The sequence below is a fragment of the Cnephaeus nilssonii genome (assembly GCF_951640355.1).
Source record: "Cnephaeus nilssonii genome assembly, chromosome: 12".
Classification (NCBI taxonomy): domain Eukaryota; kingdom Metazoa; phylum Chordata; class Mammalia; order Chiroptera; family Vespertilionidae; genus Cnephaeus; species Cnephaeus nilssonii.
The window spans coordinates 5,742,338-5,769,171 of record NC_137083.1 but is presented as its reverse complement, the minus strand read 5'-3'; the positions used below and the strand labels follow the sequence as shown (position 1 = coordinate 5,769,171).

The 26,834-nt window shown below is 39.9% G+C and overlaps 1 protein-coding gene across 1 annotated transcript in view; it reads left to right on the top strand.

Annotated features, from left to right (window-relative positions):
* Window positions 1-1,494: 1,494 nt before the first annotated feature.
* Window positions 1,495-26,834, top strand: part of SEPTIN7 (septin 7) — a 60,762-nt gene continuing 35,422 nt past the window's right edge. The window contains exons 1-3 of the mRNA XM_079786574.1: window positions 1,495-1,646; window positions 6,556-6,560; window positions 22,058-22,160. Coding sequence (XP_079642700.1) covers window positions 1,586-1,646; window positions 6,556-6,560; window positions 22,058-22,160 — 169 coding nt within the window. The 5' untranslated portion in view covers window positions 1,495-1,585. The remainder of the gene's footprint in view (window positions 1,647-6,555; window positions 6,561-22,057; window positions 22,161-26,834) is intronic.

Genomic DNA, 26,834 nt, shown 5'->3' with positions numbered 1-26,834 from the left:
CTGCAGATTACTTTTGGTGCAAAATAAAACATTACAGATGCAAGTGAACCCTCTCTATTGCATTCCCTTCTCGTCCTCTCTGTGAGTCATCACTATTCGGAATTTGGTGTCCATCATTTCCTTACGTGATTTTCGGTTTTTAAACTTTTATTTATTGTATCCCATACACGTCTTTCTGCCACCTGATACCTTCCCTCTCAATATTATGTTAATGGATCCTATTGAAATCAACACGAGTACCTTTGGCTCATTAATGCGCATTCAGCATTCTGCGTATGTCCATTTGTCCAACAAATGTAACTTACACGTCTATTCTCCCACAGTGGACATTTAAATTGTTTCACTTAACATAAGCAATGCTGCTATCAACATCCTTATGCCGGCTCATGAATATATACGTTATATGTGTATAAGCTTCTATTTATTTATCTCTATTTAAGTCCTAGCATGCAGCTTCATGGGAAAGAGAACACCTGTGCATGAATTATACACGCCATTCGTTTTCAAGAAGGGCACAGAGGCCGATGGATGGTTCCGGGCAGGGACGCTCTCCCTGGAAAGCGTTTGGCGGCGGCCCCAGCGGCCGGGGACACAGCTGCTCCCGTGGGCCGCACCATTTCAGCCCCCGATGCCGCGGCCACCGTCACCCCGTGGGCTCACGTGCGCCCATTCATTCTCCCCCACTGGCGTGTGCGCTCCACGAGGCGGGACCCGGGCACGGGGTGCGCCTCACGGGGAGGGTCCGCGGGGGCAGCCGCGCAGCCGACCTCTGGGCTGTGCCAGGCCCAAGTGACAGCGCCAGGGGGACGTGGGGGCATCCAGGGCCTCATCTCACTTTCAGCCCCGCGTCGGGAAGCGGAGCAGGCGGGGATGGCCGGGGCGCAGACGCCGGCCTCCAAGCGTCTCTCCCCTCCGCTCACAACGCCGCCAGGTCCGTAGCCGGGAGCCCAGGCGCGGGCGAGGCCCCCGCCCCGAGCGCCGCTCCCCAGCCGGGCCTCTCCCGGTGGCGCCTCTCCGCCTTACGCCAACTCCGTAAGGAGGCGCCGGGGCCAACCGGGCGGCGCCCGCCTCTCCAGGCTCTGACGTGAGATCGCGCGGGGCGGCCCTCGCGGCGGCCATGTTTAGTGAGGGCAACCCCACCCTCGCGCCCCACCGGCCTTTCCCCTCACACCTTCCTCGGGCTCCGCGCTGACGGACGTGAGGGTTTAACCGTAGAGGCAGTGCTGAAGAAGCTTGCTGAGGCCTGACCGCCCGTGGCCCCGGAGGTGCCCAACCCCGCCCACTTAAACATGGCGGCCGCACCCGAGCGGCAAACGGGCGCGGACGCCAATGAAGTCATGCCCACCATGGAGCAGGGCGGCGAGGCAGGGAAGGGGAAATCTCGCGAGATCTAAGCGGCCTCCGCGCAGCCCGGAAGCCTCTCCGGAGGGGGCGGGGGCGGGCGCGAGCCGGAGGAGGAGTCCGGGCGCTGCGAGCTGCGCAAGTGGGGCAGCGACGCCGGGCGGCTGCGCCGCGGAACTGGCGTAGGCGGCCTTGGAGAATCGCGGGCTGCGCCGCTCCCGGGCTGGTCGCGGAGGGGGAGGGGATGTCGGTCAGTGCGAGATCCGCTGCTGCTGAGGAGAGGAGCGTCAACAGCAGCACCATGGGTGAGTCTCAGCTCCGGGCCGCCCGGCGCGGGTCGGCGGCTCCGGACGCGGGGGGCCGCTGCGGCCGCGGACCGGGCCAGGGGGAACGCCCTGAGGCCAGGCGGGGGCGGCGGCGAGAGGAGGTGGGGTGGGGGCGACGGCGGGCCCCGGGCGCGGCGGCGGCGGCGGCGGGCCCGGGGGGAGGGGAGGCGGCGGCGGTGACAGTTTGAATTGAAGGCGAGGGGAGCCGAGGCGGCGGCATTTCCTGTGCCGCGGCGGGCGGGCCGGGGAGCGGGGAGACGGGAGCCGCGGCCTCCGGCGCCGCGGCCGGAGCAGCCCGAGGGGGTCGTCTGTGCCCGGCCCGCCGGCTTCCGCGGCCCGGCTTCCCCGGGCGGCCGGCCGCAGCCCCGCGGGAGCTCCCCTCGTGGGAGCGGCCCGGCGAGGAGGCGGGAGGTGCGGGCCGGCCGGGCGGGCGCGGGAGGGAGGAGGAAGGATGCGCTGGGCTGCCAGTGCGGGAAGGCGGCGGCGGCGGCGGCTGCAGCGCTGCCCCGGTCCCCGCTCGGGCTGCCTTCCCCCAGGCGCGGCCCCGGAGGCCGGGGATGGCGGGCGAGGCTTGGGGACCGAGAATCGGGAGCCTGCTGTGGGCTTCATTTGTAAGAAAAGAGGGAAAGGGCGTCAGGGGAGGGCGCCCTCCGGAGGAGTGGGAGCGGGTGGGAAGGGGCGCGGGGAACGGGCGGGACCCCGCCCGGTGATGTCGGCGGGGGCTGGTTTCCGAAAGAGTTTCAGTCTTCCCCGTCGCTCTCCCTAAGAAGCCCTCTCGTTTCCTTTCCTCCGCCCGCGCATCGGAAAAAGAGCAAGGCCCTTTCATTCACATTTTCCACTGCCGAGTCCCATCTCCGGCGGGGTGTGTGGTGGGCAGCCCGCGGCGGAGATGGTTCTAACACACTTACTTCCCTTTGCCGAGCTACAGGGGGAGAGGACACTGTTCCAAATCGCGGCTTGGACCGTGCGAGGAAGTGATCCGTGTGACATCCAGGTGCTTGCTTAGGGACCGAAATCACATTGTTGCGAGTGCATGGTTAGAGTTCCCCTTGAAGATTGCTTTTGGCTCTATTTTGGTAAAAGGGAAGAGTACTGGGTGCCCTTGAAAACCCAAATGAACAGGCAGGCTAGATCCAAACGCACGTTACTTGGTTTACACATTCACATACATGCAGGTGGTGAATATGGTCAGCACCTCCCGCCCCCCCTTCCCCCCCCCCCCAACTTATGAGCAAGTTGAGGAGGAAACATTTTAGGCGTTCAATGTACAGATAGCGATGGAATGAAATGGGTGGAATCCTGATAGACTGAAGGATGGTTGGTGCCTGAGGATGGAAGCGGTTACAAAGCTAGTTGCTGCCGCCTCGATCCCTTGTTCCTCCAAATAGCAAGGGAAGGGGCAAAGGAGGCGGGCAGGAAGCGATCTTTCATCCCCCCCCCCCCCCCAGCTGTTCAGGGGGCGGGGCGAGAGGAGAGGGTGAGCGGAGCTACGAAGTAACTGTGCAAGCTGCAGAGATGGTGTATCTGGTCCCACCGCGTCAGTCTGTGGTGGGACAACTCGACGGAGCCTGGTTCTCTTTTTATTTTCCCTCATTTTTGTTGAGAAGCCAGGTTCTCTCAATGAAGTTACTAAAAATGTCACCTGTGCTGTTAGGTTTACAGAATTGAAATTCATAACTGATTGTAGAACTTCATTTTGTATTTGTCAAGTAGATTTTAATTTACAGAAAGGATATATATATATATATATGTATATATATATATACACACACACATATATATGTAATTTAGTTAAGACTTTTTGGTTTCTGGTTTTCTTTTGCAGATAAGGTATTCAATAGTAACTACATGAAAGGTAGTGTTATCAATAGATTATGTTTCAGAAGTTTGTTATAAAATTGGTTGTTTAGGTTTATGGATTTTCCTATAGAAATAATCTTAAATAAGTCCATGCCAGAACTTCTGAGCTAGTTTGAGATAAGGTTGGATCCTGACAGACCTTAAAGCAATTGTAGAGGGTTGACAACAACACAGATGATATCCCCCTTCACTCCCCCCCCCCCCCAAAAAAAAAAAAAAAAAAAAAGCTTGGGGAGGAGGAAGAGTTAGATCTGTGGTTTTCAAGGTCTCATGCCTGGGGGTGGTCAGATGACAAGACCAGTCAGTGAAGACAGTGGTAGAGCACTTTGGTTTCAGACTTCTTATAATTCGGTGGTATACATATTCACAATATGTATGCTCTACTCTGGCTTTTGCCAATAGAGTATTGTTACCTACTAAATTACCAGTCGAGAACCATGCTTCACATTTTGAGCTAATAAGCCATGTTCAATTTTGATTAGAGATTGAAACCTTTTATTTTAATGTTTATGCATTTTACTAAATTTTAAGACAAAACTTTTGATATGTTTACTGTACTAAATTTGAATTGTAAATGATTTGAGATTACAGTGAAAGTGATGATCAATGAAAGTGATGTAGAAAAAATGTGTTTTGCAGAGTAGAATTTTAAGGCAGCATGATTATATATAGGTTAGGCCTGCCAGGTGAGAGCATACTGCTAAATGTAGACTGTTGGTCTCTACAGCGGTGTTTTGTAGACTGCAAGTTGAGACCTATTAGTTGGTCTTGAAATCAATTTTGTGGATTTCTCCTAATGCTTTTTAAAAAGTAGGAGAGAGCCCTAGCGGGTTTGGCTCAGTGGATAGAGCGTCACCGAAGGGTCCCGGGTTTGATTCCAGTGAAGGGCGTGTACCTCTGTTGCAGGCTCCTCCTGGCCCTGGTCGGGGCTCCTGCAGGAGGCAACCAATCTATGTGTTTCTCTCACATCGATATTTCTTTCTGTCTTTCCCTCTCTCTTCCACTCTCTCTAAAAATCGATGGAAAAAATATCCTCAGGTGAGGATTAACACAAAAAAAAAGGTAGGAAAGAAATAGGAAATAGCAATACATTGCGCTTAGTATAAATTTGGGGAGAATTAAATTCTGTTTTATAAGTATTGTTTGGGATATATTTCTTTTTTTATTAAGAAATATGGTAAAAATTTGTAAAAACTCTCTGGATAATATATAGTTTGGATGTGCAGTATGTGCAAGAGGTTGGAGGTCTTGGTGTGAGGAGGAAAAACTTAAATGGTATTAAGTCCATGTGGCTTTTTCTTACTTGGATTCATTTATTCTGTACTCTGTATAGCTAGTGTGGATAGAGAGATCTGAGGCTACTGCTTGAGAGGAGCTCATCTCAAAGCCAGATTGAGCTGGGTGATAGCCATTCAGCATTGTAGGAAATGGAGAAGCAAGAAGTCCTTCTTAAACATCTAGCCCAGTGGTTCTCAACCTTCCTAATGCCGCGACCCTTTAATACAGTTCCTCATGTTGTGGTGACCCCAAACATAAAATTATTTTTGTTGCTACTTCATAACTGTAATTTTGCTACTGTTAATGAATCGTAATGTAAATATCTGTGTTTTCCGATGGTCTTAGGCTCTACAGCAGCGGTTCTCAACCTGTGGGTTGCGAACCACAGGTTGAGAACCGCTAGCAGGGTCACCTAAGACCATCGGAAAACACAGATATTTACATTACGATTCATTAACAGTAGCAAAATTACAGTTATGAAGTAGCAACAAAAATAATTTTATGTTTGGGGTCACCACAACATGAGGAACTGTATTAAAGGGTCGCGGCATTAGGAAGGTTGAGAACCACTGATCTAGTCCATAGTTCTTCCTCCTAGAACTCCTACCACTTAATACTTAGTATTTTTCAAACTTGGGAATCAGAATCATCTCGGTAGCTTTTGTGTATCTGTACATTTATCACTTAACTAGAGGCCTGGTGCACGAAATCCGTGCACGGGGGACGGGGGCGGGGAGAGGTCCCTTCAGCCCAGCCTGCACCCTCTCCAATCTGGGACCCCTCGGGGGAAATCCGACTGCCGGTTTAGGCCCGATCCTAAACCAGCAGTCGGACATCCCTCTCACAATCCTGGACCACTGACTCCTAATCACTCACCTGCCTGCCTGGTCGCCCCTAACTGCCCCCTCCCTGCCGACCTGGTCACCCCACGCAGCTTTCTTGTTCAGTCATTTGGTTGTCCCTCACTAAACCCCCTGCTGGCTTGGTCGTAGGCAGCCATCTTGTGAGGGCATGATGGTCAATTTGCATATTACAGCTTTATTATATAGGATTAGTGGACTTTGTGAGACATGGTCAGTAATTATTGAACATACAACATTATATTAGGTCAGTATTTTACAAGGTATAATTGATGAACCTCACACAGGAGGGTCAATCAGGACCCCTTATATAAGTGCCCTATATAGGTGTACCATTTTTAATCTTTTAACATCATATTTTTACTGTACCTTTTCTATGTTTAGATACACAAATACTTACTATTGTGTTAAAGTGAACTACAGTATTCAATACGGTAACATGCTGTACAGGTGTATAACCTAAGAGCATAGGCTAAACCAGTGATGGGCAACCTTTTGAGCTTGGTGTGTCAAACTTCGCCAAAAAACTGAGCATAACTCGGGTAGTGTGTCACTTTGAGGAAAAAACATTATTTCGCAAATGTTTCATCCTCAGGAGCAGCAAATGTTTCATCCTCGGCATGCGGCCGCCTCAGCGGCCACGTGTCATCAGAAATGGCTACGCGTGTCAGTGCTGACCCGCGTGTCATAGGTTTGCCATCACTGGGCTAAACCATATAGCCCGGGTGTGTATTAGGCTATATGTCATCTAGGTTCATGGAAGTGCATGACAGAATAGTTTACCTCATTTCTTAGAACATACCCCATTGTTAAGTGGTACGTAACCATATATGGATAGGCTGTGATTGGTTTAACATGTCCCCTTCTGATAGATATTTATTCTCAACTAGAGGCCGTACTGGTAGGGTCCCTAGCAGCTGCTGGCTGCTAGCTGGGTACTCCCTCCCTTCCCCGGGCCAACCCCGTCCCCTGGTCAAAACTCCCAGACAACTCTCAGTAGAGGGAACAATTTGCATACTACGCTTTTATTATATAGGATGTTTTGCTATCATAAGCCATGACATGATGAATAACTTGGGAGATGATCTTTTCACATGTGTTAGTTTCGCAGAGTTTTTGAACTCTTTGACACAAGGCACTATTAATTAAAGCAGTAGCATTGATGATATTGTAACTAGCTTAGGACTTTAACACTCATTCATTCATTTAACAAATTTGTATCTTGTGCCTGCTGTGTGTCAGGCACTGGGGAAAGTGAGTTAAATGCTGTGACAGAAATAGAAGGCATGGTGATTGATTAAGAGCTTAGGTTTTGGAGTTAGGCCTGGATTCACGTCCCTAAAACTCAACTGAATCTTGGGAAGATAACAGAACTTTTTCTTGTTTCCTTCTTTGTAAAAAAAAGGAGGACTCCAAAGTTATTGTAAAATTAAATGAGATAATACATGGCAAGTTCTTAACCTGGCATATAACAAGCACTCAGATCTTAGCTTTAAAAAAGGTATTAGACTGTTTGGCAATTAACTACTTTTCTGTTTCCATTGTAAGTTTCTTAAACTCAAGGACTGTTTTTTCACTTTAATATTTACTTACTAAATCATTTGTGATATGATTTAAAGGTATGTATACAGTGGGAGTAGTAGGAGAAGGATACCTTTTCCAAAATGGAAAAGGTGAATCTTAAAGTTGGGTACAAGTTAATAGGCAGAGGAGAAAGGATACTTATTCTAAGCTGTGAAATCAAAGTGGTGTAGGTTATGAGACTAGAGAGGTAAGCAGAGATCTTGTGTTGTATGTTGAGGATTTTTAAAAAATCTTTATTGAAGGATTTTAAAAGACAAGGGGTAACGATGAGCAACATGATAATTCCAATAGGGAAGATCGAATACCAAGGTGGCCAATGAAGTAAGGAAGGTTAACGTAGCTGTCCTAGGGCTAAAAAGAGACGAAGGACACAACTAGGGCATTGGCAAAGGGCATGAAGTACAGGGATGTTTGTGAGACATGTGGTATGTGAGGGGATGTAGGTGGTAGATAAAGAACCCAGAAATGTTTGAGCTTTCTGGATGAAATTGGCTAGCTGAGGAAGGTGTGGATGGGAGATTTACTTAAAAAAAATAAATAAAAGAGTAGGTATCATTAAGATAGGCGATTTAAAACATGAAATTGATCCCTGGCCAGTGTGCTTAGTGGTTAGAGTGTTGGCCCATGCATGGGTTCTATTTCTGGTCAAGTGCGGTACCCGGTTTGCATATTTGGCACGTGTGGGAGGCAACTGTATCGATGTGTCTCTCTCCATCAATATTTCTCTCTCTCTCTCTCTCCCCAACTCCCTCCCTCCCATTCTCTTTAAAAATCAAAGGAAAAAAATATCCTCTAATAAACATTAACAAAAACAAACTAACAAAAAAAACACACATGAAATTGAGAGGCTTGGGAGATACCGTAGCTAAGTAGGCATGTCTGGTAGTCTTAGGATTAGGAGAGATCTTGGATGGAAAATAAACATTTTAAGATTATTATAAATTTATTCATTTGTGCTTTGAATTTTTATGTTTAGTAATTGAATCTGACATATTGAACAAAAGCTATACTGGTAGTTTGGTCAATACATTTGTTTGTTTGTTTTTAGATTTGGTTGATATTTGTGCTTTGGTGAGCAGAGTTGAAGGAAATTGGGATAAAGTGATTTGTGTGAAACTCATTCATTCTTCAAAGTTAGACAGGCCAGAAGTCAACGATTTCTTGAGTAATACTAAAATGTTTACTTATTTAAAATTTCTGCTGGTATGTTTCACAACAGCAGCTGTTTAAGGGTCATACAGGTGTTTCTTTACACAATGACATTTTGTATCCTTATGTATTCAAATTGTTCATTCAGATTGTAATTCAAGTTCTTTCTCTTTGAGGAAGATTTTGGTACAGTTTTAGAGAATCTGTAAATATTTTCAGTGACATCATTACTTGTTAAGAGGAGGAAAACTCTTCATAGTACTTTTATTCTAGTGCTTTCTGTTTATACTGTTATTAAAATGACCAGGGTACCACTTCATTTGTTAGCATTCTGGGATGTGAGGTGTTCTAAACAGGGAAATACTTTTCAGTAACTAATATACCGTCAACCACCAACATTTAAAACTTTTTTTAATTTTAAAAAGTTTCATATATATATATATATATATATATATATATATTTCCTTTTATTATTAATTTAAACAAATTAACCAGAAGGAATAAAAAACATTAAGTTATTTCGATCACTAAAAGCTAATTTGTGTTCTTTTTTAATTAAAATTTTTTCATGGTTGTAATTAGAGGTATATTAGTGGTTATTGGTTCTTAACCTTGGTCAGGCATTGAAAACACTTCTAATATGCTTAATACTTGGAGGCTCATTAATTCACGAGGTATGAGGTGGGGGTTCAAAAATGTGCATATTCAGTATTTTAGTTAATTATGATGAACCATCAGGATTGATAACCTCTGGCATGAATTACATGTTATGTGGTAGTATTTGTAAAAGTACTCTGTAAACTCTTACATTTTATACAAAACCAAGATACTATTCACTTAATATTAAATGTGGTTTTTGGTGTATTAACTTACATGAGTTAAATATGGATTAAACATATGTATTAAATATATACATGGTGTTCCAGTGTTGATATCCTAATTTGCCTAGCCATTTTTTTATTATTCTGTAGTTTCAATATTTTAGAATTTTAAGTATTATTTTAAAAAGTATCTTTAAGCAAACCTCTTCTGCTCTCCCTAGTTATTTTCCTAGTTTAGTACATTAAACTTGTCTTAATTTCTGTTTCTTATATTACTGGAGAGAGATTTGTTATGTATAAACTGATTAGTTCCATATTTTCAGTAGAATATACTGAACTTCTTAAAATCATCATCAGGAATATTTTGTTTTATGCTGTGATTTATATAATATAGAACTATTAAATAATGCAATATGATAGTCATTTTTGCTTTTTTAACTATATGTACATTGCTTTTCACTTTTTTCTGTTCTGTGGGTATATTTATCTTCTTCTGTCCCTGGAGTTTGTAACTATCCAGTTTGCTGTTACAAATCTTTATGTTTTCCTTGTCAGCTTTTATTTACTGGTTCATTTCTGTATTGAAGGTCTACTACCTGTTAAGGATTGAGTTAGATTTCCATATCTGTTTTCCAGTTGTATTCTGTATAGTTGATATGCTGGGTGAAAATGAAATAAAGTAGAAGTGATTAATATTTTATGGGGTATAAAATAATGTGCAAATAGAAAAGAACCTCAAAAACCAAAATATGTAGCCATTATATAATCTGCAAAGACCATACTAGTACATACATGCTTAGAGGACAAATTGTAGTCTTTTATTTTTTACTAGAGGTTCAGTGCACAAATTCGTGCACAGGTGGGGTCCCTCGACCTGGCTGGTGATCGGGCCCGTCTCGCCCAGTCCCAGTCAGGGTCGATGGGGGCCAGCCGGCTGGGGAGGGACCACAGGAGGGTTCCAGGGCATGCCTGGCCCTCTCGCCCAGACCCGATCGGCCAGACCCCAGCAGCAAGCTAACCTACCGGTTGGAGCGTCTGCCCCCTGTTGGTCAGTGCACGTCATAGCGACTGGTTGAGCAGTTGACTAGCATATTATGCTTTTATTGTATAGGATATTTATTGATTGATTTATCATGAGAGAGAAATAGTTTGTTCCACTTATTTTTATCATCTCTTAAAAAATTATTTAATGTTGAAAGTATTACATATGTCCCCCTCTCCCCACATCCCCCACCCATGAACCCCTTCCAACCCCCCTCACCCTGTCCCAGGCCTTCAGCACCCTATTGTCTGTGACCATGGATTATGCATATTGTTCCACTTATTTATGAATTCATTGGTTTATTCTTATATGTGCCCTGACCAGGAATTGAAATTGCAACCTTGGCATATCAGGGATGATGCTCTAACCAACTGAACTACACAGCCAAGAACTTGTCTTTTAGTTTTCTTGTTGCTGGAAAGGGTGAATCTAGTGGTTAACTTATCTCTAGCTTAAACTTGGAAACTTGAGAACTTGGCAGAAAGGGTGAAACTAGTGATCCTAGATAGAACTATAGCCAGTTCTGTTTTGGATTTTATAATAGAATATAAAAGTTGGTCTAATACATAACAACTAGGAGTTACATTATGAGAGGAGGGTTCATTCAGCTGTGAGCCAAAAAGATAAAACTAGAATCACTTGGCTGGCAAGCAGACTCACCAAAAGTAGTTAAGTTTGTGTTTGACCGTGGTGCTGTGCTGTTAGAAAGATAATTATATAGATACGAGAGGCCCGTTGCACGAAGATTCATGCAAAAATAGGCCTTCCTTTCCCTGGCTTCGCTCCCGGCTGCCCGGGAGCTTGCAGTCCTCGCTCCCGGACGGAGTGCCGCTCCTGTAGCTCCCTCCACCCCCCGAGGCGTCCCGCCCTGCCCAGCTGCTCCGTGCCTGCATATGCAAATTAACCCACCATATTTGTTGGGTTAATTTGCATACCCACTTCTGATTGGCTGATGGGCGTTGCAGAGGTACGGCCAATTTGCATATTTCTTTTTTATTAGTGTAGATAGTTCCTTTGTTTTCTTCTTTTTTTAATCCTCATTGGAGGATACTTTTTCCATTGATTTGTAGAAAGTAGAAGGAAGGGAGGAGGGGCAGAGAGAGAGGAAAAAAAAGAAACAGCCATGTGAAAAAGACACATTGATTGGTTGCCTCCCACATGCGCGCCCACCCTTGACCTTGAATTGAATCTGAGACCCTTTGATGTGTAGGCGGACGTTCTAACCCCACTGATCAAATTCAGCCAGGGCCTTTTTTTTTTTTTTTTTTTTTTGAAATTTTAGAGCTATTTTAGACTTGCTTAAAAGTTGCAAACCCTATCTTTATGAAAGTTAAGTATTATATCAACACGGAGGAAATGAACAAGTAATACCATAAACTTGCAAATATACCATGTTGTATGAGATAAATGTACTGGCCTGGAATAAGGGAATAAGAGAGGAGTTTATGCTTGATGGAAACTTTTATTTGAATCTGTGTTAGATGTTACTGGGTAGGGCTGAGAGATTCCAGTGATTTTTTTTTTTTTTTAATTGAAGGGTGAGTGTTCTACATATACTTACTTACTAGTGGATTCCATTTAACAAATTAGAATCTAACCAACATGAACAAAGGACTGTCTTTCCTATTGAGTAGTAGTTTCCTCATTGGTCTCATTGCTTCCAGTGTCTTCCCACTTCATTCAATAAGTCTTTGAAAGATTATTGTACCCCAAATACTGCTATTATAATTGGCCAATTATAGAACTTTAACTATTTTTCTATTTATAGTGTAGGCTTCTAAAGATTCTTATTAAAAATACTGTTTTCTTGGCCCTATCAGCAAGATTCTACTTGTCGCCCAGCCTGCATGGCTCAGTGGTTGAGTGTCAACCTATGAACCAGTAAAAGATTCTACTCTGTTTCTAGGCTGAGGCCCAGGTAACTTTTTTATAAAGCTCCTTAAATACTTCTCATTACAGCCAGGATTGGGAATCACTTATCTGCAAAGAATAGAGACCTTAATAATTGCACATTGTACTTACTGTTTGTGAAGTGGTAAATATTTCATTCATGTATATTAGTATACATACTTATGTATATGTATGAAAATATATGTATATCTTCCAATAACCTCATAAAGACTTATCCCAATCTAAGGCTTAGAAAGGTTACGTAATTTACTCACCAGAGCATAGCTCTAAGTTAGAGCAGATACTGGTATTCATATTTCTTATTTATTAAAATATACTACCGGATTCGTGCACCTGGCCTGCGGGGATCGCACCTAAACAGGCAGGTAGCCAGGGAGGAGCCAGAACCTGGGCCAGGCGCCTTGCCGCTTGCACTCACCCCGGCCCACTGTGCCTGCTGCCACAGCTCAGGAGTGCTGCCGTGGAGGCTCACGTGGCTGCAGCTGTGCTCACCAGCCATGAGCCTGGCTTCTGGATGAGCGGCGCTCCCCCTGTGGGAACACACTGACCACCAGGGGACAGCTCCTGCATTGAGCATCTGCCCCCTGGTGGTCAGTGCACGTCATAGCGACTGGTGGTTCTGCCGTTACGTCGATTTGCATATTAGCCTTTTATTATATAGGAAGGATAGTTTTAAAAAAAACCCTCCCTGAGTCTTTTGTAGAGATTTGGTATTTCCATTCCCTTTAACAATATTTGTGGCAGGGGGTTATGTGCTTCTAACCATCATTGTTACTCTCCTGTGAACTTTATTTTGTACATATCCCTGCTGAAACCAAGAACTGCATATCTTGTGATCTTGAAATTACAGATCAGAATACATCTATCTTTTGTCTCATTCTACTTGCTATAAGTCTGTTAATGAGATCTAAAGTTAAATTACCTTTGAGGGTAGCTATTGATTTATGGAGCATAGCATCAGCTAAGATGTTCCTGCTTTTTCCTTTCATGCTGCTATTGGTTTAACTTCTTCACTTTTTTGTTGTTGTGGTAATTAGAGCAGCTTGTTAATTGAATGGCTGAAAAATGTCCTTTCACCTTATTACTTTTGTAGTCTTAGTTTATAGTTCTGATCTTAACTGAAAGTTTGTCTTTCAAATTCTGGTTTGGGGGTGGGGAAAAAGGTATTGGTTTAGATCCACATATTTCTATGTTAAAATTTAATTTGGTTCTGAATGTGTCATATAAACTTTTTGTTACCTTTTTCAGTTTTTATCATCTGCCAGTTTGACAAACATATCTTTTATGTTTTTTTATCAAAAGTATTGAATGATGTTATCTGGATTTAATTAAGATGGATCCTGGTGGTGTACAATTCTGTTGAATTTGGCATACAACTAACCAGCTATTGATCAATCTTTATGACTTTCCAGTCTTTCTGTACCTTGCTTGTCAGAATTACATCCTACAATTTTTCTTGAAATCTTGTCAGAATTACTCTTTTTTTCCTTTGCAGTCTAATGCAGCAGTCGACACTGGTGGTCTGCAGACCACTTGTGGTCCGTGAGGTCCAAAAGGTTGGCGACTGTTGGTCTAATGAACTTGTCAGAAATGGAAAACAAAGAACACCTGATTTGTCTATTAAAAAAAACAACATACTGATTTGTGGTGAACATGTCTTCATTTTCTTTTTCTGTGATTTTTTTTTTTTTTACTAGAAATGCTTCAGGTTCCTTAATAATAACCTGGAAAACAGAAAATATTATAAAATTGAATTACCCCAAATCCACTTAGCAAAATACAACCAGTGTTAAAATTTGAATATATTTTTTTCAACCTTTTTTTTGGGGGGGGGGGGGTAAACTTTTCTTAAAAGCAGTAAGTAGCCCAGCTGATATGGCTCAGTGGTTGAGCATCAACCTATGAACCAGGAGGTCACGGGTTCAATTTCCGGTCAGGGCACATGCCTGGGTTGTTGGCTCTATCTCCAGTAGGGGGCATGCAGGCGGCAGCCAATCCAATGATTCTCTCTTATCATTGATGTTTCTACCTCTCCTTTCCTCTCTGAAATCAATACATCTATAATAATAAAAGCATAATATGCTAATTAGACCAGACGTCCTTCTGGACAACCTTCCAGACGAAGTCGGGGCTGCGAGGGAAGCCTGGTCCCGGGTGCCAGAGGGAAGCCGGTGCTGGCTGCCGGGGAAGGAAGGCCTACTCTTGCACAAATTTCGTGCATTGGGCCTGTTTTTTATATATATACATACACACACACACACACACACATATTTTTTTTTTTTTAAAGCAGTAAGTGGTGGTGGCACATGATTACATTTTTCTTGTGTTCTTAAGCTAAGTCAAAGGTAGGTGTATGTTTAACTTTTTCAGAAATTGCCAAACTATTTTCCAACATAGTTGTAACATTTTACATTCCTATCAACTGTGTGTAAGAACTCTAGTTGCTTCACATATTCACTTGAGGTGGTCACTCACTAATTTTAGCCATTTTAGCAGAATTGTAGAAATTGCTAATTGTGATTTTAATTTGCCTTTTACTGATGACTAATGATGTTGAGGACCTTAATCATGTGCTTATTTGCCATCCATGTCTTTGGTGGTCTATTGAAATGTTTGGTTCATTTTTAAGTTGGGTTATTTGTCTTATTGACTTGTATGTTTTAGATACTAGTGCTTTGTTGAACTATTCAAATAACTTATTCCCCTTCATACTTTTATCCACAATCTATTAATAATTTTGCCTGTCACATTTATTGCTATGCTGTTTGCCTCAATAGCGATTTTCTGTTTCTGTTATGCTCCATTTAAAAAGTTGGATTCTTTTGTAAGGAAGAGCTGTTCTGTCTTATGTATTCATTCATTCATTCATTCACTTGTTAATACTGGTATAGGGAAACGAATATAAATTTTATCAAATTGTCCTGAATATGACTATTAAGAGCTATTTCAAATTGGCTCCTATTCTTTCTTTCAACATCCCCCTTCAATTTTTTGGAGTACTTCTTTACTTTCTGGTTCATCTTGTATTTTCCTTTCCTAAGCCCTGGAATCAGTCATTTCTCCAAAGAGTCCAAGTTCCTTTTATTTGAGAATAATATTTAGAATGAAAGGTCTGAGCACCAGAAGTGGTCATTGCTCTTGGAGTGTTATTGCTTCTAGGTGTCTTTAGCAGATCTAGGAAACGACATAATTATGTATATTCACACATCTGTATTAATTTCTATGTATCTAAGTGTGTATAAACACTACATATGTATATGTTTATTAATGTAAAAGTCATTAATTCATACTGATATGCCAATTCCAGTCCACTAACACAAGGTTCATCTAGTCTTTTTCTTTACCTTGTTTGTAACTCCTTTCTCCAACAGTGAAAAACTTGGCGTTCATTCACAGTTTATTTACATATTGGTTCAATTCTGGTATACACATTAATGTAGTTTCAGAATTGGTGTTATTTACTTACTAGGGTATAGTATTTGTATATACTTTTTTGTCTTTAGTCTTATACAGTCAAAGTACTGTTTTTTAAAGTTACGTTTTTTTCTTCCCCACTCTAAGTGTGGTAATGTTACTGATTTGAAGTACAGTTAGCTTCATTTGTTACTTGTTTTAGTTCATTTTGTGTTCTCATATCCTGGCTGATTTAGGTTACTTTTTATTGGAATATGTAAAACATTACTGTGGTATTAATAGTCAACTCTATAAAAACAGTATGTCCAGAAGTGTCCCTCAGACCTTACATCTCTTTTCACTCTATTCTGGTTCCCCTTTCTATCCCACCCATCCATATGGACAATCAATCTCATTAGTTTCTGGTTTAGTTTTTAGCTTCTCCCTAGATTTTTGCATAAATAAGAAGATAACTGTAAGAAAGGAGACAGAAAAATTATAAGTGAAAGGTAGTGCACAGATCTTCTTTTTCCTTGTTTGTCTTCTGTCTAGTTGCTTTATTCCTTTTTGAAAGTGAGATATTGAAATCCAGTTCTTATTGAATTGTCTTATTTCTTCCTTCCATGTTGTTAGTCTTTGCTTTGTGTATTTTGGGGCTCTGTTGTTAGGAGCATATTTGTTTATAACTGTTATACCTTCTTGATAAATACTTGTTTTAGTCAACATAAAACATTTTTTGTCTATAGTAACAATCTTTGTCTTAAAGTCAGTGTTGTAGCCACTTTAACTCTCTTTTTGTTACTTTTCCTAAACTTTTTCTTTCAAGCTAATTGTATCTGTGATTCTAAAAGTGTTTCTTGTGGGCACCATACAGTTGAGTCATGGTTTTTAAAACTCCATTCAGCCAGTCTTTGCCTTTTGGCTGGAATGTTTAATCCTGTTACATTTAATCTAAGTACACTGAAAGGTAAGTTTTACATCTGTCAAGTTCTGAAGTTTCATTTCAGTTATAGTTCTTTTCAACTTGAGAATTTTTGTTTGGTTCTTTTTAATAATTTCTATCTCTTTATTGATGTTCTGTATTGGCAAACATTGTTCTTATGCTTTCCATTAGTTTTTTTAACATATCTAAAGTCTGCCTAATGTCTGGGCTTTCTTGGGGTTGTTTTTATTGATTGCTTTTTCCCCTCTATATGAGCCATACGTTCTTGTAGAGGGTTTTTTTGTTTTGTCTTGTTGCATTTCTCCTAATTTTTTCTTGAATACTGAACTTTTAAGTAATACAGTATGGCAACTGGGGTCAGATTCTTCCTCTCTCCCGTTACACAGGGTTTATTGTTGCTGTTTGTTGTTTGTTTATCAACTTTTGGGGAACTCATTCTGTAAAGTCTGTTTTCTTTGATATGTGTTGTCATTGAAGTCTCTGATTATCTTAGTGGTTTGGTTATCTTGTGGAATCTTTCCGGGAACCACCAGACATGTCAGATAATGGTAGTTCTTGGGGAATGAAGCTTTGAAGGAGCATGTTCTGCCTCCTCCAGTTGTGAACAGCTGCAGATTTTTGTCATTATTGCATGTTGTTGGTTTTCAAGGCTACCGTGGTGCTGGGGAGGGGAGATGAGAATGGGCAAGTTAAAATGCAAAAAGAGCTGCTGTTTTTGCTGAAATTCAGTCCTTTTTATTGAATAAGCACTCTTTGGATTGCTGCAAGCCTTTTGTTAATTTCCAGGGTTCTGGAGAAGTTGATTTTGATAATTTCTCCAGTTTTCTCATTTCTTTCAATGGAGAGAATTTTCTGAGATCTTTACTCTGCCAGTTTCTTAATGCCATTCCATTCTATATTATTTTAATTGTCTACTATGTACACAAGAAAATGTTTAAAGGTGCCTAATAAATACTGTGCCAGCTAGTACAGGTTTCCTTCACTATATGAAAGTGGAGTATTCCTGTGAAACCTTTTATAAACTGAAATGTGTAAAGCAAAGAAGCAGTTACCATTATTTATATGGAAAACTTTTTTAGTGTTTCCAGACACCAAAAATAACCCAACAAGTCATACCAAATATACTTAATTATGTCCAGTTTTACACTAAGTGTAACACCCTTAAGACCTCTTTTTTTCCCTAATACCTTAATACATATCTTGTAACAGATGCACAAAATAAATTGAGATAAAATAGATTTTGGTAACAGACATAGTTCAAAGCTATGGCAGCTTAATGTTGAAGTAGTGAGTTTAGTTCCTGGGAAGGAGCTTCCTGTGCCACTCTCATTGCTAGGGGTGTTCACTGCCCTTATAAAGGTTTGTTATAAAACAAACAGTGCTGTCCCCCCACCTTTTTATCTAAAAAAGCAAAAATCCTTTCCCTTTCCTTTGGTTAGTGAAAACAGGAACTCATCTCAGTAAAGGAGGAGGAGCAGGGGGCATTCAAACTGAGACATGAACCTTTAAAAATATTGGAAGGGACATCAAAACCAACATTTAGGACATGCCTATGTAATGTTGTAACATCTTAATGTTTTTGTAACAGTAAATCTAGAATTCAGGTATTTTTATACCAGTTATATTTAAAATATTTAAAACATTTCAGTGATTAAGTTTTTAAACGCTTTCCTTGTATGTAAGAGATGGTAGGAGTTTAATTAAGCAAGTGCTAGACACTTGTATCTGTGTATATGATGTAAGGCTTTTGTTAATACCCTGAATAATAGATAAGTAAATTTATGAATTGATATCTCTTCCTTTTGTGGTGTGTTATTTATTTATATTTAGAATTAACCTACATTTTAGGAGAAAGAAATGTAATTATTTTTGTCATTGTGTAAAACAATATACAATATACCTATGTTTTAAGATCTAAAGGGGTACAGATTGAACTTGCAGTTATATAGGAAAGACCAAATGTTTATCTTTGATATTTAAAGTTATTGATATAAACCTTGGATATTTGTAGCCTGATTCTTTTTTTTTCAATTGTAGTTACCAAGGGGAGAGATAGAATTCTGGTCATATTAAGGTAATTTGGGCTGAACTTTTCATTTTGTAAAGATGGGAGGAGTTGAAGATTTTTAAGTAGATCGTACTAGGAATATATCTTAATTTTCCTCAAATTCCGATTTTGTCGGGCTTCCAGTTTATTACAACACCCCATGATCAATTTTGTTGTTACTGAAAAGTATATTTAGCAGTTTCTAAAACAGATTGCTCTTTTCAATGCTTCCATAATACTATCTATATGCTTATGATTCCAAAATCTATGTTTGCAGCACCAACTAACCCTAGAATGTAATTGCTTGCTGGACATCTCTCCTTGAATATATAATAGACACCTCAAACTGAGCATGTTCAAAGATTTTTTTTTTTTTTTTTTTTTTTTTTGGCAACTTTGGCTCTGACCTTTCCAGCCTTTTCCTTCTCTGTTGTTGCCTCTTTCCCTAAGAGAGATCACTAGCCATGGAGTTGTTCAAGCTAAAAGCCTAGGAGTTTTCTTTGGTCTCTTTTTCCTTCACCAGTCAAATCCAGTCCATTGGCAATGTCCTGACAGTTCTACCTTCAAGACATTCTGAATCCTTCTGATCTTAATCTACACCATCTAAAGTTAGTGTACCCTTTCTTTCTTGGACTATTGCAGTAGGCTCCTTACTAGTTTCCTTATTTTCACTCCTTCTCTAAGCAGTGAGAGCTATCTTTAAAACACAAATCAGGTCAGGTCACTCGCCTGTGTGAAACCCTCCAGTGGCTTCCCATCATACCTAAAATAGCATCCATATTTCTTTTGTCTGATCCCACAATGACCTGGCCCCTGACCTCATTTTCTATCACTTATCCCCAAGTCCACTACTTCACATCATTACAGTTCATGTACCTTCTTTTGGTTCCTGGGAGTAAAAGTTCATCCCCACTTTTAGAGCTTGTCACTTTGCCTAGAATACTTCTCTTTTCTTACTTTAGTCCTCAAATTATACTGTATGCCAAAGACTGTTCTAGGAGATGAGGATAAAGCAAGGAATAAGACACACGGGGCAGACTTTGAGGCGGTTTTGTTATGCTTTTTGTCTGGTGGGTTCCTTGAATATGCAACCTATAATACTTTCTCTGAAACTTCAACTCTCCCAGATGGCCATGTGTGTTTTTTTGTTTGTTTGGTTGGGGTTTTTTTAATGCCACAATTTATATAATTCATTAATCTCTACCTTGATGGAGCTTACAATCTAGTTGGAGGTGGGTTGGGGCAGAGATGGCAATAAACAAGATGAGTACAATGTATGTTAGATGGTGGTTAGGGCTAAGGAGAAAATCATAAGCAGCAAAGTTCTGAGGTGATGAGTGGGATTATAATGTTAGATAAGGTGGTCAGGGTGGGCCTTGCCGTGAAGGTGACATGTGAAGAGTTAGCATCATTATCATCATTGTTTCAAGTTGTAATGTAACTCACAGATTCATGTCAGTATAGAATAAAAATGCACACTTTTCACAGACATTTTGTTCAAGGGCAGTCTGTTTTCTTTGTGCTTCATTAGTTGTCTTTCAGTTTCACAGCTCACATTTACTTCATTGTTCCATTTGTTTCTGCTTTCCATCTTTAGCTTCCTTCCCTTTCATGTATCCATCCATGAGCCTGCATTTCTTCCAATTCTGAATTTTAATTTAGGTAATTAATAAAACCTGAAATACAGTACCGTGTAAATATTTTACCTAAAACATTTTGTCTTTATCTGATCTGGGCTGTCTTAATTCAGTGACTGACAAAGCAAAATTGACATTTTTTTCTTATTGGGACTTAAACTTGGTTCCTGTATATCCTCTTGAAACTTTATGCTTGACAGCTTTCCCACCATTTCTCATAACACTTCAGGTGCAGGGCATTTAAAAGGTAGGAGGTTTTTTGTTTTATATTTCATCAAGAGAGCTGCTGAAAATGAACTAAACTCACTGGGCCTTGTATCCCTCAAAAAAAAAAAAAAAGCTTATTGACATGTGTAGAAAAATGTCTGCCTTTAATTTATTTGTAATTTACCTCTGACTTGTTGAATTACATGTAAGTAACTTTCATTTTTTCCCTATCTTTTGCTATGTTCCAATGGATTTCCTCTCCTGTTTGGACTAAATGTGTCATGTACAATTCTTGGAATTCTTCATTTACTGTTTCTCTGTGGATCTGTTCTGTTGGAATCTGGAACACTGGAATGATGGAAATGTGTTCTTTACAAAGTAGCTGTGAGTATACTTGATAATTTATACAGAGACTTTTTCAGTCTAAATTAACTTAAATTTAACTTATAGTTGGATGAAATATAAGCCAAGGAAGCCTTAATTTAATATATAGTTTTAGCTCTACACATTGTAGGCTCTCAGATATTTTATTTTAAAATAGTATATTCTGATCAGTATCCTAATTATATTTGAAATTAAGTTTTCAATTTAATTGGCTTTTTTGTCTCAACATTTGGCTTAAAAATTAGTTTTTAATTTTTTAATTAGAATGAAAAAAACAGTAAAAGGTTATGGATAGAATATTTAACTACATATGTGATACTAGTGAGGAATACAGACTGTTGTTAAATCCAAATGTGTTAAATTAATGCTTTAATCTCATATGAGGTTTTTTAAATGAGAATTTAAATGTTACAAAAACTTTTAAGAGAAATGTACCTCTTAGGAATATTTTGCAATTATATTTTAATGATGAATAAGACCTACCTCTAAGTAAAATTAATAAGACTCTACTCAGATGGCCTGAACTATGGACAGTTTTTCTCACCAATGGGTAAGTTAAAAATCAGACTTATTCACTACACCAATTTAGAAGTAAGTTTCTTTGAATTACTCATAAAACTATTATATTGAGGTCATCAGAAAACATATAAGTTATAAAACTGAATTGTAATTTAAAACCAGGATAAATCTGATTTCCCTGATAATAGAGGCAGCAGGATCATGTGAAAACTTGAAGTAACATAATTGGGTCTGGTATAATAGCATGAAAGATACTGTTTATTGATTAACACTGGGTCATGAGAGCCTTCAAAAATTTGTGGAGAAATTGCTTTAAACTCAACTTTTTTTTTTCATGCCTGTGGTAATTAGTATGAACAAATGGGATAATTAGAAGAGTTCTTAATAAAATTTTAAGGGATTTTATATTGTGAATAATCCTTTGTTGTTTCTTTTTAAGTTGATTGATTAGAATCTTATTGTGACTAACTCACTATAAAGTGAAATCTTTGCTCAGAGGCAGGTTTTTTAAATTTTTATTTTATTTCCTTGGATTTTTATAATTGGCTATTATATTGTCAGTTAACTCATGCTTAATTCATTTTGTCCATTGCTGCAGTTAATCAATACTTTTATTGATACCATTAGAAGTCTTTTATTTGCCATGAATAATAGTTTGTATTGCTTTCAAAAATAGGTTAATGAAGGGAATTTGAAATGTGTGACAGAAGAGTTTGTTGATATATGAATAGCTTGGCCCTTTTTTCTTTTCTCAGCAACAGAAGAACCTTGAAGGCTATGTGGGATTTGCAAATCTACCAAATCAAGTATACAGGAAGTCAGTGAAGAGAGGGTTTGAATTCACACTTATGGTTGTGGGTAAGATACGATTTCTCCCTAAAATTGAATTTTGATCTAAATTTTAAACTATTAATCAACTCTGGATGAATTTAAGAAAACAATAGTCCAAAAAACTGCAGGGATCCTGTGTTATATTTTCTCATATTATGTGAATACATTTTAAAATTTAGCTTGGTATAACAGATTTTATATGTTTTCTTGTCTCCTTTTTAAAGATGACACAGTTTTGGAAACTAAAAGTTGACAAGCAGTGGGGAGGAGGTGGAATAGAACACTAGAGAAGTTCTCTTCACTTGGTTATACTACAAGAGGAAATAGCATCTGGTGATTACTTATTTCTCCAGGATAATTTTTTTCTGTGGCTTATATTGCTAAGTAGCATCATAGCACATGAGCATTTAACTTAAACATAGTACTCTCAATTTGAAAAAGAAGGATAGGGTAGGAAGGATCATAATCATGCAAATTATTACCCCAGGAATTCATTCATTGAGTATAAGTCCTGGAATGAGTGAAATACGAATTTTTCCTGTGCTTTATTCTCTGAATACCTTACCCTGCATGTAGTCAATTTTAAGAGATTGTCAAGGGTTACTTTGACAGTAGGTTGGTAGCATCATCATTGTATATGAAGGAACACATTGCCATATGTAAGATGAGTAGACTTAAATGACAGTCTTAATCTTAAATGACTATAATATTTTCATCTCATATAGGCTGACTTTAGAACAAATCCTAAGTATGATGCAACTTTATTGTATTTGTCTATACTTTGTAAGAAGGTTAAAAGTAGGATAATGGATTGACTGTCCTTGACAAAGAAAATTGAGTTGATACTGGGCCTTTATGTCGTATGCATTAATTTTTGCTAATACAGTTAACCCCTGGTATTGACTTAGATTAAATTATTTATAGAACTAGAGGCCTGGTGCATGAAAATCCATGCACTGGAGAGAGGGGTCCCTCAGCCCGGCCTGCCCCCTCTCACAGTCTGGGAGCCCTCAGGGGCGGGAGGTGACCTGGAGATCAGGGGAAGGCAATGCCCCCATCACACCTCTGCTGCTGCCACTGCCGGCAGCACAAGCCTTGGCTGGCCCTGGTTACCTGAGCTTTGAGCGGTGCTGGGTAGCTGGGCAGCTGCCATCCAAGGCTTTGCCTGTGCCTCGGGCTGGCTCTGGGTGGGTAGGCAGCCACCATCTGAGTCACAGGCAAGCCTTGGGCCGGCCCTGGGGGGCTGAGAGGACTGGGGGACTCTGGAGGCAGGCGCGTGGAGTGGCGGGACCCACCTGGGGCTGTGGGGACTGGGCGCCGCCATCTTGTGGCTGTGGGTGCTGCCATCTTTGAGGGTGTGACAGTCAATTAGCATATTCCCTCCTTATTGGCTGTGGGCACCACCATCTTTGTGAGGGCGTGATGGTCAATTAGCATTTTCCCTCTTTATTAGATAGGATACTCCTTCATTGAAGGGAAAAATATTTTTATCAATTGACTATAATACTTTAATTAATTAACTTGCCTGTCACAGGTAGAGAGAGTAGAAGTATAGTATGCCTAGCTTCCAAATTGCTGCTATGGAGTAGAAGTGAGTCTAGCTATATGGATAAAACTTCTATAGAACATTCCTTTTCTTCCATAAGTTGGAAGTTGGTAACATGATCATTATATGTGAAGAAATAGTACATTTACATATGTAATGTTAGTGATCTTAAATGACAAATTGTAGACAAATATAAGATCATTTTTTTAATTTGTAAGAGAACTTCCAGGGTCCATTACGATAATTATAATGATTTTCAAAAAGGTTTTGATAATAAAATGTTAGTATAAAAAAATAACTTCTTTTTAAAAAAATGTTTTTATTGATTTTTTTTTTTTTTTTTAAGAGAGGAAGGGAGAGGGAGAGAGATACAGAAATACTAACGAGAGGAAACATCAAATTGATTGGCTGACTCCTGCACATACCCTGCTGGGAATTGAGCCTGCAACCTGTGGCATGTGCCCTGATCAGAAGTCTTAACCACTGACCTCTTGGTACATGGGTCAACACTCAGCCACTGAGCCACTCCAGTCGGGCTAAAGAGTAATTTCTTGAACATATACTTAGTAGAATAATATTGGTGTATGCAGGTCAGATTGAGTTTTAAATGCCTGTGAGATTTTTCTAGATAAAATATATATTTTTAAAATGTTACCTCTTACCTGAGGATATGTTTTCATTGATTTGAGGGAGGGACACACATACACACACACTCGGTTGTCTCCTGTATGCACCCCAACAGGGGATTGAACCTGCAACGTTTCCCTGTGTGGCCAGAGCCACACCGGCCAGGGCCAGATAAAAACATTTAATACTCATATCATCTTGATTTTCAGAGAAAATATGTAATCTCTGAATGTATCCTTTTGTGAACTACAGCTTTTCTGTTTTCATTGATAAGACATTTAGGTCTCTAATTCAGCAAAGTATGAAATCTGTCTCACTTTTTATTAAGCATATTTATACCATTAACTATTGTGAATGTTATAACTATGCATACTCATGTTTTTTTGGGTGTGTTTTTAAAGAAATACAGATTCACACATTCACCAGTGTACTTCATGCAACCTACCACTTGTCCTTGGTGTATAAATTTGGGTATATGAGATATATAGGACTTGAAAGAATCTATGAGTCACCTAGTGCATAAGATCAAAGTCAGCCCTTCAGCTTTAAAAGGCACTCTTAACATCAGTTTGTAGAATGCTCCCTGCTCAAGAATAGATCAACTCCCTGCTTCCCCTCCTCTATCCAAATAAAATGTTTTAGGTTTTTTTGTTATACTCCTGTGTGTTTTTTCCTGATATCTCGCCTTTTTCTTATTCTCTAGTGCAGGCGTCCTCAAACTATGGCCCACGGGCCATATGCGGGTGTTTTTGCCGTTTTGTTTTTTTACTTCAAAATAAGATATGTACAGTGTGCATAGGAATTTGTTCATAGTTTTTTTTAAACTATAGTCCGGCCCTCCAACGGTCTGAGGGACAGTGAACTGGCCCCCTGTTTAAAAAGTTTGGGGACCCCTGCTCTAGTGTGATCATTGGCCTTAAGCTGCCCTCTAGTTTTATAGAACCCTCCACTTTATTTCCACAAAATCTTTACTTTTTCTAATTCATATTTTTCAAAACTAATCCTATTTCCATTCAAACTAAAACTTAGTGAATGCTGGCCACTACTAGAAAGAAATTAGAGGGAAAATGTAATCTTCTCCATCCCCCTCCCCCACCCCAGTATGAAAGACTTAACCGTGTTTCCAAGAATACTTGATTTTATGAGGGAATGTTTATTGAATGATCAGTTAGAATTTCAGACAACAACATGAAGAATTTAGAGGAGCGTGGTACGGAGAGCTGTTAAACAGTATCTGTTGATTTCAGCTTTTTTTCAGTTTAGCAGAACTTACAGAAATTTGATTTACAAACTCCAAAAGGTGGCATACCCTAGCCCCGTGGTTGGCAAACTGCATCTCGCGAGCCACATGCGGCTCTTTGGCCCCTTGAGTGTGGCTCTTCCACAAAATACCACGGCCTGGGTGAGTCTGTGTTGAAGAAGTGTCGTTAGAGGAAGTTTAAGTTTAAAAAATTTGGCTCTCAAAAGAAATTTCAATCGTTGTACTGTTGATATTTGGCTCTGTTGACTAATGAGTTTGCTGACCACTGCCCTAGCCTAAAGGAAAAAGTACATTTATTTATTTTTATTCTTGACACTATTACAGATGTCCCCCATTACCTCCCATTTTGCCCCCTTCCATCCAGCCCCTGCCCCACCCCAGACGTTCACCCACTTAGGACAGTGCATTTTAAAGACAAAGTTATGATCATCCATTTTAAAAATAATTAATCATAAACAGAATTTTCTACATAGACATTTAGGTTTTTCTGGTAACAGGATTTTTTTCTTCTCTAATTGGGCTATAAAAAGAGTACTTTTATTTGAGTACAGCAAGAAATATCATAAATCATAAATATCCTCCTTAAGACCTCCCAACTTTTGATGCATAGCAAGTGAAAACTTTTCACTCAGTGAATGAGGTAATTATTGAGCAGCTGGTTGGAATGTTTGCTACTAGCTACATAGCAGAATTACTACTTAGCTTTTAGTGCTAGTGGTCAATTACTGTAATTAGAATATGTAAACCTTGTTTAAATAATTGTAGAACCAGGTCATAGGGAACCTGTTTAGCTTGCATTTTATAATTATCCTGTACATCATCTGTATGTTGAAGGATACCCTAATAGATTTTGAGGAGATGAATTTTATAGCAAATTCCAGGATATATAGAATACCTTGGAAATAATCAGTATCTAATGTAACCTAGACTGTTAGATTAAATCTTCAGAGATAAGCATATAAAAAAGCAAAACAAAGACTAGCACCCTCCTGGATAACTTATTTTTATCTACCTCCTGGGTGATATCTTTTCTTTATTTAACTGAATAAATCTATACTTTTAAATTTCCCACCTGTTAACTCTCACCATTTGACTTCTTAATATAAAATTGCTTTTATTAAAGATCAGTAAAAGGCCTTCTCATTGTCCCTTGGCCACTTTTTTTAAAAAAAGTCTCTTATTTGGTATTATTGACCACTTTTCTTTGCAATTCCTTCTCACTTTTTGTGATACTGCCTCTTGGTTTATCTGGTTCCTTAGGTTCCTT